We start from the raw sequence: 15,300 nt of genomic DNA on the forward strand, positions 1-15,300 counted from the left end.
TTCTCCCACTTTCTTCTCGCCTGGACAGTCCCCACCCTGCAATGGGACCACCTTTTGAACTGAGGAGGCTAGCACCGACTCCTTACAGCCACATGGGGTCACTAGAGTGCCATAACATGCGCTTTTGCCATCCTGGGAGGAAGAGCTCTGAATGCATAGATTCCCGTGCCAGCATCCCACTAGGAACTCCCATTCTGTGATTAAATAACACATCATCCTCCCCACTTCACCCTCACTGATGTGATCAGGAGGGAGATCTTTTCTATAATTCCATAATAAATATATTACAAAATACACACACAATCAGAACCACAATAATACACCCTTCACCCCCGTTGTTGTTGTTTTTTAAAGGTCCTCCTTTCAGGAGGACCAAAAATATTAATTTTTATTCTGATTTAGGTTGGGTAATTTGAGAGATTGATCTTCCCTCTGGAACTCTGAAAACGGCATGTAACTCTACGTGTTTGTCCCGCTGTCCTATTTTATCATTCCAATAAAATCTGTATTATAAAACAGTGAAGAGATCCTAAGTATGAAAAAAGGGAAGCAAAACTATTCCAAATGTGGTCGCACCAGTAGCCGTAATAATAAAATCCTCTGAGAACGGTCCATGTTCAGCTGTGGTTCAAAAGTGAGGAGGAAGGGGCTGATGGCTACAGTGGGGGAGGAGCTTCCAGTCCCCTGGATCACCAAAGGGAAAGCAGACTCTGCTGACTTAAGAAGGGATGGAGGAATCCCTAAGATTGGAGTGGGTGGGTCTGATCCCAAATCTCAACTCTAAACATCCTCCTGGTATTTCGGGTGATTCAGATCAGGATACAAAGGCCCTGGCCCTGCAATTGGATCCATGCAGAAGGCTCTTGCACCTGGGCAGAGCTACACTGACTTCACTGGGACTCCAGGCAGGTTTAAGGGTCCATCTGTGTAGATCTGACAGCAGAATAGGGGGCCAAAGTTTTCAGCTGAGCCCTTCTCTACCTAAAACCAGGATGCTACCTCTGAGATGCAGAAACCTGGGACATCTGAGATGAGCCTGAGCCGATAACACTGGATAGGTGGCAGTGTGTACTGACCACCCTTACAGATTGCCTGGGACAGCTACCTCCAAAAGGGGACAACCCTGGGAAAACCTGGTCAGGTGGCAAGTCTAGTCAGCATAGGACTCAAGAAAGAAGGTGCTAAGATAGCCAGGATGGTTAGTACCATTAGAGGCATTAAAGGAAGCCTACACTGTTTGGTAGTAATTTCCATTTTATGGGATACATTTAACTTCAAACAATAGCTGCACAAAACCAAGAAGAACAACACATACCCAGCAAGGGGCTGAGTTAACCCTGCTTCTGGAACCTTAATCTTTGCATTCCCTGATTTTTCAAAATTTCTGCTGTCCCTAATGGGACACAGTAACACGTGCAATTGCCTGATCTGACTTTCCTGCAGTCAGTGGAAATACACCTCTATCCCGATATAACACGACCCGATATAACACGAATTCGGATATAACACAATAAAGCAGTGCTCCGGGGGGGTGGGATGGGCTCTATGCTCCGGCGGATCAAAGCAAGTTCGATATAACGTGGTTTCACCTATAACGCGGTAAGATTTTTTGGCTCCCGAGGACAGCGTTATATCGGGGTAGAGGTGTACTGATTAATTTCAATGGGTGCTGGATCAGCATTGAAAACATTTTGGGCCCTCCTTGTAGTGACAGTTCTAATACTTGACTGTCTTTTTGTTCATTTGTGCCTCATCTGGCACAATGGGTTCCGGTCCATGACTGGTGCTTCTAAGTGTTACAATAATACAAACAAAAAATAACAGTATATCAAGTACCTGTTGGATTACATTACCCAGAGGTTAGGTGCGTCTTTGTTGGAAGACAGAAGCATGGTAAAAATCAAGGTCGCTGTATTACCTTAAAAAAATACATGCCAGCTGCATAAACTACATGTACTATTGCATGACTGTAGGGTTTTTTGGTTTTGCATTTAATTAATCTGATAGTTGGAAAATAGCCCTTTTTATTTTAACACAACTTATTTAGTGTGGACACCTCTCCAACTGACTGTCTTTTTGGTATCTGGGTTTATGATGTTAAATTCAGTATTTCTCCTGTTTGAATTTTGACTATAGCCTGTCCATTGATAGCGCAAAGCCAGAAGACAGCCTGCTTAAATGGTTATGTAAAGCATGACCTGGGAAGTGGGGGGAACACTTCGGGTGAGATTTTTCAAAGAAGGTTAGAGGCCCAAATCTCACTTAATTTCAGTGGGAGCTGGGTGCACAATCACCATAGTCTCCTTTGAAAGTGCCGGAATGATGCAAAGTAACTGAGTTTTAATCACATGGTGCAGCTGGAAGCCACCCTTAGTGGTGACTGGTGGATTAATAAGTAGGAGTTGCTTGCACTTTTTTTCTTCTTTCTAATGTATAAAGGTGACCTGAAAGGGTTTGTTTTTTGGAAACCTGGAGGGTTTTGGTTGGTTGGTTTGATTTTGGGGAGAGGAGGGGGGGAAGGAGGGATAGTAAGATTTTTTTTCTGCTTTACATTAAAAAGTCAGGTGCAGTCTGGATTGCAGGAGCCCATTACAGCTGCAGACCTTGTGAAACAATAACACCAGCCAAACCAGGAGTACAGTGAATCCCAGCAACCCAAAAGAGGATACAAACCAATTCCCCCCATCCCCACCCTTTGCAGGTCATCTTAAGGCAGCTTTTCTAGGGGTCTGCAGCATGCTGAGTGAGACTGTCCATGCTAATTGTCCCCACAGCAGCCCATCCTACTGGGTCTGTGATCAGAGACCATGTTATTGCCATGTCAGAAAGAGGTGGGGCTTCACTGGGTCCCACGAAAATAAATTCATTTGATGGCCAGTGAATATGCTCAGAAGTGATTTTTCAATGGCTTATAACTCTTATTCACCCATTTTTTCTGAACCTGGTCATGGGTAGTCTCCAGAACAAACACTCTTTGCATGCCAAGATTCACGGTTCAAGGGTCAGCCATTTTTGGAGTTGTGTGAAAAACACTGTGGCAGTTAAAAGTTGAAAAAGTTATTTTTTCAACTGTCCCAGCAAAGTTTTTCTTCAAAGCTTACATTTAAAAAAAAACTTTCAGCTGAGACTAAACATGGAGGATTTGGGGTGGGGGAATGTCCAGAAAGTTAAGAGCAAATGAAAACAGGGGCTTATAAATGATACTATTGTATTATTTTAACTACTGTATCAGGTTTGTTCACTCAGCAAACAGTAATATATTACATGGAGGTGGACTAATTGCCTATAGACAGTGCTCTGTGTTACCGTGTAGGAAACCTGCATTTGATTGGTAATCACATGACCCCAGGAGCTGGGGATTTAAGAAAAAAACACCAAATATTTAATGATCTGCGATAAAATCCTGACAAGTTGGCAACACTGCTCAAGCCCAAGGGCCAGACAGAGAATGGCTTGAGCAGGGCTGTCCTTAGGCATACGCAGCATCCGTAGCTGTGTAGAGCACCATGAAATTTGGGGCACCAAATTGCCCCAAATTTCATGGTGCCCTAGGCAGCTGTGTGCTGCATACACAGCAGCACCAGCCCCGGCGACCAGCCCTATCCCTCGGCCGGCCTCCCCGCAGGTTGCGCCCACTGCAAGGGGCAAGGCCGTCCCTATGGTGTGTGTGGGGCCCAGGACAGCTCCCTCTACCCTGCCTCTTACCCTCCCCCCCGCTCTGCCCCTGGCGGCCTGCCCCCATTCCATCTCTTCCCCCAGCGACCCCGCACTCACTGGCAGTAGTGAGAAGCGCAGCAACCTGGCCCTAGGCTGCTCCACTCCGCAGCGCTCCACTTCCCGCCGCCGGTGAGTGCGGGGAAAGGATCGCCCCCAGCACTCACCGGCGGAGGGAAGTGGAGCAACGCGACCCCAGCCTGTTCTGCTTCCCTTGCCAGGGCCGGCTCTAGGCACCAGCTTGGCAAGCAGGTGCTTGGGGTGGCCACTCCGCAGAGGGGCAGCAGGTCCAGCTATTCAGCGGCAATTCGGCAGACGGTCCCTCTCTCCCACTCGGAGTGAAGGACCTTCCGCCAAATTGCCGCCGCAGATCGCGATCGCGGGTTTTTTTTGGCTGCTTGGGGCGGCCAAAACCCTGGAGCCGGCCCTGTCCCTTGCCCCAGCCATGTTGCTCAGGTTGGGAAAAGGACTGCCCCCGGGCGTCACCGGCAGCAGGAAGCGAAGCGCCGTGGCTGGGAGCTGGCGGAGTAGAGTGGGGTGGGGCCAGGCTGCTCCGCTTCCCGCCGCTGCCAGTGAGTGGGGGGGGGATCCCTTCCCCCAACCCCCTCCCCTGAGCGACACGGCTGGGGCCAGGGTGAGGGAAGCAGAGCAGGCTGCTCCCAGCCCCCCACTAATCCCCTGGGCCACTCTGGGCCTGTGGGGCCCCCAAAAGTGGCCCCCCACAGCTCCTGCCTCCCAGACTCTGGGGGGGGGGGAGGCCTGGGGCCCCACACAGCCAGGGCACCCAAGTGGCTAGGGGCGGCCCTGGACTTGAGTCATAAGAAATTATACAGGTGGGCTCCTAAGGGACTACTTTCTGGTCTCTCTTGGTCAGAAGAATGGTTAACTAAAGTTTGAACTCTGAGGATGAGAGGAAGATAGAGGGGAATAAAGATAAGGATCTTTGGCAGACTGACAGGAAACAGGATCCACAGCAAAAATTAAATAATACTGTAGCGAGAGATCACATTCAGAGGATATACAAATAGATAAAGGCATTAGAAATAGACATCACAGAGGAAAACAATCCTGTAAAGTGAAAAGGATTATGGATCATAAGATTTCTCAGCTCAAAGCCATCCCCTCACGAAGCTGATCCGCAAAGGCAAATGATGGGTTTGGGCTCTGTTGCTTCTTTCTGTTGGATAAAGAGAGCTGAAAGGATTATTTTCCTTTACACTTCCTTTTCTTTCTGTGCTTTTGCACTAAGAATATCAAGTCTGGTCTTCCCTGGTTTTTCTGGAGGACTCCTGAGAGTTCTCAAAATGTGGCTCAAGAGCTCTCTCAGTCCTTTACGGGAGGGGTAGGGTGCTGAATCTTTACCAAACACATCTTTTCTGTCCAGTGTTTCTCAGGTACTTGAGTTAAATAAAAAATGTTCAACAGTCTAAGAATCCCTTTACCCCTCAATTAAGCAGGTTTCACTTGCATGATTCTTCTTGGTATCCTGTGTTCTTGTCATCTAGTCTTAGGAGATACAGGGTAATAATAATAATGGCTCATTCTTATTTAGCACTTTCCATCAGCATATCTCAAAGTGTTTTACAAGAGATGTCAATATCATTATCCCCATTTTACAGATTGGGAGACTGAGGCAAAGTGATTGCCTAAAGTCACCCAGCAGGCCAGAGGCAAAGCAAGAGTAGAACCCAGCTCTCCTGAGTCCCAGTCCAGTACTCATAAACAAGACCTGAATTTGCAATATACAACAAACCCCACAACCCTCAGGGCTTCTTTACCCATGATCAAGCAAAACGCACAAACACCTTTCCCCTCACAGGTTACTTTTACAAGCCAAGTGCTGGTACAACTCATATGGGAGCAGAGAGGTGTGTCCACAGGATCCTACGGCTGCCCCTTCAGAGAATGTACCTAGTAGGGAGGCAGGGCAGAAATCGTTCATTCACTTGTGGCTGAGAACTCCAGCTTGTCATGGCTTGATCCTATCACTCACGTTCTTACCAGGAGAGGAGAATTTAGATGCTGTGCAGGGAGTAAATTGGTCATATGACGCTTCAGTCCCAGCCTAGCACTCAGTTGATTCATGGATATTTGTTCTACAAAACACCCATCCAAGGCTGTAGCGGCTCATAGATATTAACAAATGCACAGAAGTAAGAGACTAACAGCCACACCATCAACACTTAGCTATCCACTCCAACCTGACTCCTCCCCCTCACAAGACTGGTCATCCATTGTATGGACCCACTGTTAAAAACTACCACCAGACTCCCCTGACAAACCACCCCCTCTCCCTCTTCCTGCCACTTGAGGAAAATGCTGGGTTGTGCAGTATGTCCTGAGTCAGCCAATACAGGTTCCCTGCTGTGTCTTTTCCCCCATTGTGATGGAGTGCCCATGCCACACAAGGACTGACAGGGTAAATTAGGCCAATTAACCTATAGGCTGCACCTGGAGGAATGCCAGGATGTGCTATGGTCTAACTGGCTGATGAAGTTGAGCTGAAAGAGGAGTTGGGCTGGGTTTATAAAGCTAGGAAACTGGCACCAGGAAAGGGCTGCAGAGATGTAGTCTGCAGTCACTCCCTGGGAGGAGGGCGGTTTGAGATGGTACACCTGGGGGGAACGGGGACTAGAAGCTGTAAGTAGTCCAGGGAAGGAGCAACAGGGAAAGCAGACCACAGTTGCCAGATATAGGGTCCCCGGATTGGAACCTGAGTAGTGGGTGGGCCTGGGATTTCCCTGCTGGCCACTGGGCCATCAGGGCAGTGCTGGAGAAGGCTGCCTCAGACAGTTGGTGCGGAAGTGCTTGGGTACCCTGGAAGGGGGAACTGCTTAGTGACCTGGCCAGAGGACTAAGTCACAAAGAGGCAGCAGCAGCTCCTGGGGTGAGAGAGGGGCTGCAGACTGGGAGAGACAGAGATATGGGGTGCAATCAACAGAAGGGGTGTTGGCCCCGCAGAGCTAATCCCCAGAACAGTGAGGAGGAGGTGCTGTCCAGTGGTGAGTAGCGCACCCACTCACACTCATGTACAATCCATCTGTCCACTCACTGTGGGGATAGTAATAGTTACCTACCTTGCAGGCTGCTTGGGAAGTTTGTAAATCTTTTGAACTCCTCCGCTGGAAGCTACTAGAGAAATTTAATGTATAATTACAATGGGGAAAATACACCATGCCAACTCACTAATGTAACCACCCGGTTATCAGCACTGCCTCCATCTGCCCTCTCAGGAATGAAGGCCTCAAGCCTTTCTACTGGAGCTCCCCCTAAGACGTGGGTGCGGGCCTACGCAATATGCCAGCAGACACTGCCCACTGCAAATGCCTTTCTCATAGAAGAGCAGCCTTCTCAGTGCTAGGAGGTGGGGAGCCACTTCCCTTCCCTCAGTCACTTCTGGTGCCCTCTAAACCAGTCTGCTTCCATTGCTGCCAGCACTGCAGGGTGAAGAAGGGTCTCCAGGGCTTCCCCTCTCCCCATTTTTCACACCAAGTGAGAAAGAAGGTGCGTGGGATGAGGAGAGGTGTGTAGAGATGCTTGGATGACAGAAAACCCATTGTTGCTTCAGCATATTAAGGGCCTTCCCCAGTTCACAGTGAAGAGATCCGCTGGGCCATGTTCAGCCATGTCAGTGGAGTCAGAGCAGTGCTGAAAGTGACCCATTATCCCCCATGTGACTACAGCTGTATGTGGCAGAGATTTGGATATGAGGCTTCTGCAATCCAAAGTAAGAGATGAACTAACCTAATGTGTTTGTCTTAATGGTCTAGCTAAGTGGTAACTCATCCGGTTCGTCCCTGCTGGTGTCTGTCTTCTTTGATAGTTCTTTCTATAGCACTATTTACTGCACAGTGACCTAGACTCAGACCTGGGGTAAGTGGTGCATATTTAAATTAAAATCTGCATTTTCTTCCCTGTTGTTAAGACTTTGGGGGTTAGTTTATAGAATACAACATAATATGGTGGTGAACCATTTCTATCTAGCATCAGGCCTACACAACTGCTAGGATTTCTAACATCCCTGATACATTAAAAATATTCCTCCTTTTCAGTGGAAGGGCTCCAGCAACTTTCACTTTGTAATTCTTGCATGTGAAGCTCTGTTTTCCATCTGAAAATATTCATAATTTATTCAAACAAATATTACTGAGTTTCCACTTACTTTGAAATGTTGTTAAACTGTAAGAACTGTGCCCTAAGGTCAGGAATAACTTGTTGCAAAGTTCTTAGTCTTACAAACACATTGATCGTTATCTGATTACACAGTTGGAAGGAGAATGGAGTTAGAGCATGGCCTATGGCATTGCTCACTCAAATCCCTCTAAACTTTTAGGTTTGAAGTTTACAGATTCATTGTGTACTTTTGATTGCACCTGATTTCTACATTTCCTGGGGAAAAAGTATGTTTCTTGCTTTACAAATACATTTTCACTTATCTCCTGAGTCTAGAAACTGTGTCCGCAACAAGCTGATGATCCAGGGGCCTGCATGATCAAGCTAGAGATATGTTACAACAGCAGCTCAGAGTTCAAAAAAATTGATGCAGAGCTATACTAGATCACAGGAGGGGAATAACCTCTCATGTTTAGGAAGGTGTTGGAATTTCTCTTCATCACTAAAAAATACAGCTGGCACCTGAAAGGGAAAGGGGACCTAAATGCCTCTCAAATCCCCAAGGGGTCTATGCCCATTCTAGCAGTGGGTCTTATACCCACAGAAACTATACAGTAGCATTTGCAGTGTTAGAACCAAGGAATTTGAAATATTTTTTTCCTCTTTACACTTCCTGCTATAGAAACTTGTCTAATAAAGTTCAAATAAATACTTCCTCCTGCACACATTGATTAAGCTAATGTGATGAGGAACAGCTATAAATGAATGTACACCAATCAGAGCTATGATCTCTTCACTTCCTTGATAACCCCCAACCCACCCCAGAAGCAGCTTTGAAGCCTCTGAGCTTTTGAGGCTATTCAGGATAAAATCATTGTCCCAAAGCAGAGCTTCTTGTTGGGAAAGAGCAATAAGTGGACTTTGTAGCCCACTTGAATGATGAAGATAATAACAGAGGAATTATTTTCTGGAAGATCAGAAACAGGTTTGCTTTATATACAAGAACAACTTATTTACAACAATCAACAGCAAACTATGTACATAAAATACAAGAGGCGTTTCCATGGCAATCACTGTATAAATTACGATAATAAATAGGAGGGGAGCAGATCCCATTCTTAAGGCACAAAACCTTCTTTCCAAGACTGTACAGGGATCGAGGTGCTTCCCTATACTTTTGACAGGATCACAGGAATGGTGTGGACACCCCTGAGGAACAACACTTGATGGGCAGCGATACGGACATGCGATTACTGCTGACAGCCTTATAAACAATATTATTTTTCATCTCTCTTTTTTACAGTACACACGTTTCTGAAGATACAAAATTTTTTTGTGTAAACAGTCTTTCACTTTATCACACAGCTCATATATGCATCTTTAAATAATACTAAAATAACAAAAGAAGCTTTGAATAGGAGTCAGGAGCAGTCCAAGAAATTCTGGGACTATGCGGCTCTGTACAGTCTGTGAGATTCCTAGCTGCAGAGGCGCTTTCCTAGAGATGGGATCTCTCTAGTGAAATGTATACTGACCAAGTCTTCATGGTCTGACAGAGTACAAGTCTCCACTAGAACTAAACAGAATAAATAACACACTTCACCTACACTGAACACCTGGCACATGCTGCTCTTGGTCAAATGCTTATAGTCAAAGCACTGTAAAGGAACTCCAGCAAAACAGGTAAGACCGTGTTATAAATAAAAACCCTTTCTTCCCCAGGAGGCCCACACTAGGACATTCTTGATCAGCTAGTGGGCAAATCTTATTCTAACTCATACTGCATGCAATCGCAAGAATTGAATGGGGCTGAATAGGGTGACAGGGCAGAATCTGCCACCAATGAGTAAATTTCCACTGCAATGCCTGGTAAACAAGGCACTGAACTTCCATTATTGGTAACAGAAATCACATGCCCAATTTGCCACAGTAAAACACTGCTCTTCCCCTCCCAAATCATTGTCAGGGGAGTGGAGTGATGAGGCAGAAGGTGACCTGAAGTCTTGACACTAGTAACATTTTAATTAAAAGACTGAACTTGTACAAGAGACCAGTGAAATTCTAACTTCTCCCAAGTGAGTGTTTTGCTTGACAGGGCAGGAGAGTTTTGTTTTTGGCAAAGTAGCAGTGAGATTTTTTTCAGTCTGGTTTTCCTGAGTTGTCCAAGCCATTTTCTCTCCTACAGAAAAGTTTATCAGATACCAGAGGGACAACTCTAAATAGGTAAGCTAGAACCTCAGTCTGACCACCCAGTGCATGGAGACATCTTTCAGTGATGCTTGACACCAGTGCTCCCATTTTAGGCCCAGAGCCTGAGCTATAGAAAGATGGCATTACTCCTAGTGGCACTGAGGTACTCCCTCTCTTTAGATATGTACCTCATGCACAGCCAAAGGCACTCAGGTTAAATATAAGATCCCATTCTCTAACTCTTAAAAGGAGGCAGAACATGTGTCTCTATTCCCATGGAATGCTGCTGGAGGATAGCTAATGCAATGGAGAGTGACACTGCTATAAGCGTATTCAGAAAATTCACCAATGAAAAGAAATATATTGGGATACACAGAGGGAAATAAAGAGTGCAGAGTTTAACTCCTTGACAAAATGGAAACATTGCCAAAAGCAGATGCACCAGTGACCTTCAGTCCTCCTAGGATAAGTTGTAGTTCTAAGGAGTATGTTTGAACAGGAGGGGACCTGCTAGGATCTCATCATCAGTCTGATTAGGAAAAAAAAAAATACAGAGGAACTGTTCCTATTGAGACAAGAACTGAATCCATCCAGGACTAAGTAATGCAAGCATGGTAAGCACACATTGTTCCTCTAACCATGAGATGTCTTAAAGAAGCATAATCAGCAAGAATTGTGGTTCTTTCACAATCTGAGCAAAAAGAGAGAAATCCTCTCTTTCCCTGCTGCATCTTCCACCAGAATTATCACATGGTACTTCTCTTCCTGACGTGTTCTCCTACCTGTGTATACACTGCTACTAACACACACACTCTTGAAGATACCATGAAGCGGGCGCTACTTGGTTATCATCAGTAAGAATGAAAATGTGCAGCAATACTCTTCATTATGTCCTACAGCTTCGCTTACCAGTGGGTTTTCCTAACACTCACACAGGCCTTGATCAGTGTCCAAACAAGCAAATGAAAGCAGCTGTAAGAGAATTATGATTCTTACTTGTTCAATACACTAGGGGATCCAATGCAGCAAGAGGCCTTTGTACTAATAATAAAAAAAATCACTGTGGAAAGGGATGCTAGTGAAAAGTAAGGAGGGAGAAGCTCTGGGAGCAGAGTTGCAAAATTTCCTCTCTCTGCTCCCTCCTTACAATGGCTTATATCAGGTGTTTTGCTATGGGAATCAAGCATAAGCAAACCCTGATGTCCTCTGTTCGAAAAGGAGATGTGTAGGGAGACATGAACTGGAGAGAAAACAAGACCGTACACTCAAGGCCCAAATAACCCTTGAATTCAAAGGAGTTGGCACTAGGGATGAAATTGGCTCATAGTCTCCCATCACAGAAAACATCATGTCTGACACTGCAGATTCAGTTAACTATGCAGAGCTAAGGCAGTTTTAACAAAAGCCTTATGAAGAACAGGAAAAAAAAGTTGCCCTCAGAAATTAAATTGTGTGCCACTGTGTATGTGCTCATTTCCCTGCCTATGGGCAGGGTCAGCCAAGTGCCACTCATTTAAAAAAAAAAAAACATACAAAAGATTTAACGAAAAAGTCCTCCCCTCTTTCCAGCTTTTTGGTGCTAACTGCCAGCAAGCCCCCTCCCCAATGATAATCACACCAACTGAACTAGGTCTGCTGGGCTTTGGCCTTCGCCAGTCACATGACGGAGCTTAATCAATAGAACAGGAATCTGGAAGCAGTCTGCGACCTCTGATTCAGACGTGCTGATTTTCCCATCTTCCACATGCTGGCATCAGAGGCTAGTTGCCAAAGGGGCATCACTTTTCAACATGATGCTCCTCTGCCATGTAACACTAACTCCAGATGCTTCTACAAAATCCCTCAATGTTCCAAGGCACATGTTCTCTTAGTAGCAGGTACAATGCCATGAAGAGTAAGTGACCCTGTTTCCTTTGGCATCCACCAGCACTGTTGTGAGGGAACAAGGCAGCTTGAGAGAGACAGGAGGGGGAACAGCAGCAAAGACTTAAATAGGGGAAAAGATGCAAGTTTCAATGATAGCTTTGTATCCTTCAAGAGAGGGGAGTGTTTTCTGCCCTTGTATATAAATTAAAGCCACAGGTCTATTGTTAGTATCCATTCACTTGTAGCTAAGGAAGTGGCACTGACCTGAAAAGAAGCCGTTCCTAACCGGCTCCAATCTGGTACCTGACATGCTGCTCCCCTAACAAGGTGGGTCGAATTGTTTCTGTATCCCATTTGGCTAATTTACCCCTCCTGCCATGAGTAGTTCTTCCCCCCAGTCTCCTAAAGATGAATACTGAATGGGTGATTTAATAAGTGAATTGCCTGTACAATTTTTGCTCTATTGTTAAGGGATAAGGGGCTAGCCAGAGAATGTCCTCTGTGACTGGTTGGAATTTTCACCTAACTGCAATGGCTCTGAATTTGGCTGCACCACCATCATTGGCTGAAGGAGGACAGACACAGGCCGAGGGTGAGACTGTAGGCTGGTGCAAAAGGCTGTAACCACATGCATTGTTTGTTGCAAGGCATAAGTGACACAGAGAGAATCACTGCAAGGGCAGACTTGCACTGGCTTTGAGCTTCTCTTGCAGATCACATGCAACTGAAAGATGTATCCAGAAGAGGGCTACAATAGGCCAAAAGGACAAGTGTCGCCCCATTTGAGCAATATCAGATACAGCTGTCACATACAGACCAGTGGGAAAGTCTCAGATCTGAAAAGACTATGACTGGCCAATACATCTTTTGCCCTGAATAATTCCAATATGATGAAATCACACACTAAAGGTAGCTGTGTTGCAATTGTCAGTTGTCCTGCATTGTCACCAGAACTAAGACTTTCCATGTTTAAGGACAGAGTTCTTCAAATGGCTGATGAGTTCTCTTCTGGGAGGCTCCACCCCCCTCAGCAGATAAGGTGCCTCTTGCTGGAAGCAACTGTACCCCACATGAAAAAAGGTAGCACCATGACTGGCTGATATGAACTCTGAACAGTGACAGTTTTGAGCATAGCTGCTCTGGGAGGTGAATGCTGTGCAGAAGTTAGGGGGAATGGTAGACACAGGCTGTGAAAACAGAGGCTAAACCTCGCTGACAAGAGTATTCCGGCTCAGCTCCTTGATCCCGTGTAATATCCTCTTCATATGACCCACTTTGGTCACTCCCAGGTCCTGGAAGAAAAGAAGAAAGCACATCTTAGATCACAGAAAAAAAAGCTAGACAGCCAATCAACAGTTAAGAACTAATCAGCCGATCACGAAAAACAGAAGGAAACCATATAGAAAGATTACAAACCTTACAGTCATATGAATGCTTAAACCAAGCATCGAATGCTTACCAGAATAAGACAAAGTAACCAACAATCACAGAACTGGAACAAAGCAGTGACTAGCTACAACTGCAAACCATGTGGCTAGCCGCAGATGCAAAGTACATGGCTAGCCAGGAGATCAAACCATGTGCAGAAAGGACTATATATATCCCAGGGAACTAAGTCAGCAGCCAGCCACAAAACACATGGGTAAAGAACACAACTAGGCACGGATAACACAGAATAACTATGGGAACACTCCGATACCATGCACAGAAATCACAGAAAATAGTTAGAGATCATGCACAGGAGTCATATTATCACTCGTATATCACATTAACCACTGTACACACAGAACATAAGGCAAGTCACAAATTAAAATCCTATGGACATTCATTTATATCACACACAACTCATGGGCCACAAATACTCTTGTATCACATGCAAGTCACAAAATCAGTCACAGATCTTCATAACTTCCCTTCCCAGAAAAAACTTCTCCTGATGATGGGAGGAGCACTGTGAAGTATTGCAGAGTGGGTCTGCAGTACTGTTTTCTCTTCTCTAAGGATATGACTGGCTATTCAACAAGCAGCGTAAGTAACAAGTCTCTGTCCAACTGTCTCATCTAAGACTGTGGTTGTTTCTTTTTAAAAGCAAATGCAATGATCTGCAGACCCTCAAATATAGCCACACACTCAACTCCAACTAGTCCAAATCATGACTCATTCTGTAAAGGGGTGGGAGTGAGCTGAATATAGAAATCCTCCTTTTCCACAGTGCTCCAAAATAAAGAGATTCTTAACAACAACGACTAGTTTGGGTGTTGGATTGGACCACAACTTCAGGAAACTGGGAAAGAGCTGGACTGTTGGCCTATGGGCTAATGGCTGACTATTTATGCTAGCTTCCTACTATACATTTTAATTAGGTGACCTGAGAAGAGAGTAAAATGAAGCCATGATGAACCCATTCATCTAGCCAAAGCCACGAGGAACGGATGGGATGCAGGCCATTTCCAAGCACATTCAGCACAGAAGGCCATGCAGATGCAGCTGGCTATTTCTGATGAGCTGATCATGAAAGTACCTTGAGGTCCCTCCGTTCGAGATGCAGGAGCTCAGAGCCCCGGACGTCATGCCGGATGAAGATATCCTTATACTCACAAAGACTGAGATGCTCAAGCCAGGCCGCAACCTCCTCCGTTCCCCAGAGGTGAACTGTCGGAGATGGAAAAGCAGGAGTGCATTGAGTACCCAGAAGCCCAGAGGAAAGAGAGAGTGAGAAAGAACACCGACAGTATCCAAAACCAAAAGGAAAGTCAAGGGAGAACGTCAAGCAGGACCACAACCCCAAATGAGGGAGAGGAGGACTGACAACAGGATCTACAATCTCAAACAAAGAAGGAGGTCAGATTAAAATCAGAGCCATTCTCTTAAAAAGAGACTAAATGTAATGAACCACGGGAGTCTGTTTATGTCCATGTCCAGTCACTGCCTTGCTGGGACTGAAACTTTACTACCATGTCCAATAAGAAACTCAATTTCCCTCCATTTAAAAAACAAAACAGAGCCATGCAAAATGTTTAGGAAAGAATCAGGCCCAGGTTAATTTTCTATTGTTCTTTTAGAGCAGTGGTTCCCAAACTTTAACAACCCATGAACCCCTTTCACTAAAATGTCAAGTCTTGCAAACCCCCTCCTAAAAATGAATATTTCCCGGGATTTTCTCCCTTACCTGAGCATAAATAATAAAAGCAGTGATCTTGGAAATATAAAATTTGTTTTTATGACATGCTTATTACACACTATTTATTATTAATTATTATTTATCATTACAGTAATTGTATGACATTAAGAAAACGACAACACTCTTCCAAGATCTCACTTTCTTAGCTTGTATCACTTTGATTAAGCCTGTTATAAGACAAGGCTCCTATGTTTCATCAAGGAGTATCAGAAGTGAAACAGCATGAAGGTATTTAA

At 45.2% G+C, this 15,300-nt stretch overlaps 1 protein-coding gene across 13 annotated transcripts in view; it reads right to left on the bottom strand.

The window, feature by feature from the left end:
* Nucleotides 1-8,790: 8,790 nt before the first annotated feature.
* The window catches only part of DGKD (diacylglycerol kinase delta), a 98,186-nt gene continuing 91,676 nt past the window's right edge, over nucleotides 8,791-15,300 (bottom strand). For 12 of the 13 annotated variants that reach the window (XR_010590139.1, XM_065556117.1, XM_065556114.1 and 9 more), the window contains 2 exons: nucleotides 14,405-14,535; nucleotides 8,791-13,175 (listed from right to left, as the gene is read on the bottom strand). Coding sequence is in view for 12 of the 13 variants with exons in the window: in XM_065556117.1 (XP_065412189.1) it covers nucleotides 13,086-13,175; nucleotides 14,405-14,535 (221 nt within the window). In the remaining variant the exon portion in view is untranslated. The remainder of the gene's footprint in view (nucleotides 13,176-14,404; nucleotides 14,536-15,300) is intronic. The other variant, XM_065556115.1, reaches the window with a different exon arrangement.

The sequence above is a fragment of the Chrysemys picta genome, chromosome 9 (genome assembly GCF_011386835.1).
Source record: "Chrysemys picta bellii isolate R12L10 chromosome 9, ASM1138683v2, whole genome shotgun sequence".
NCBI lineage: Eukaryota > Metazoa > Chordata > Testudines > Emydidae > Chrysemys > Chrysemys picta.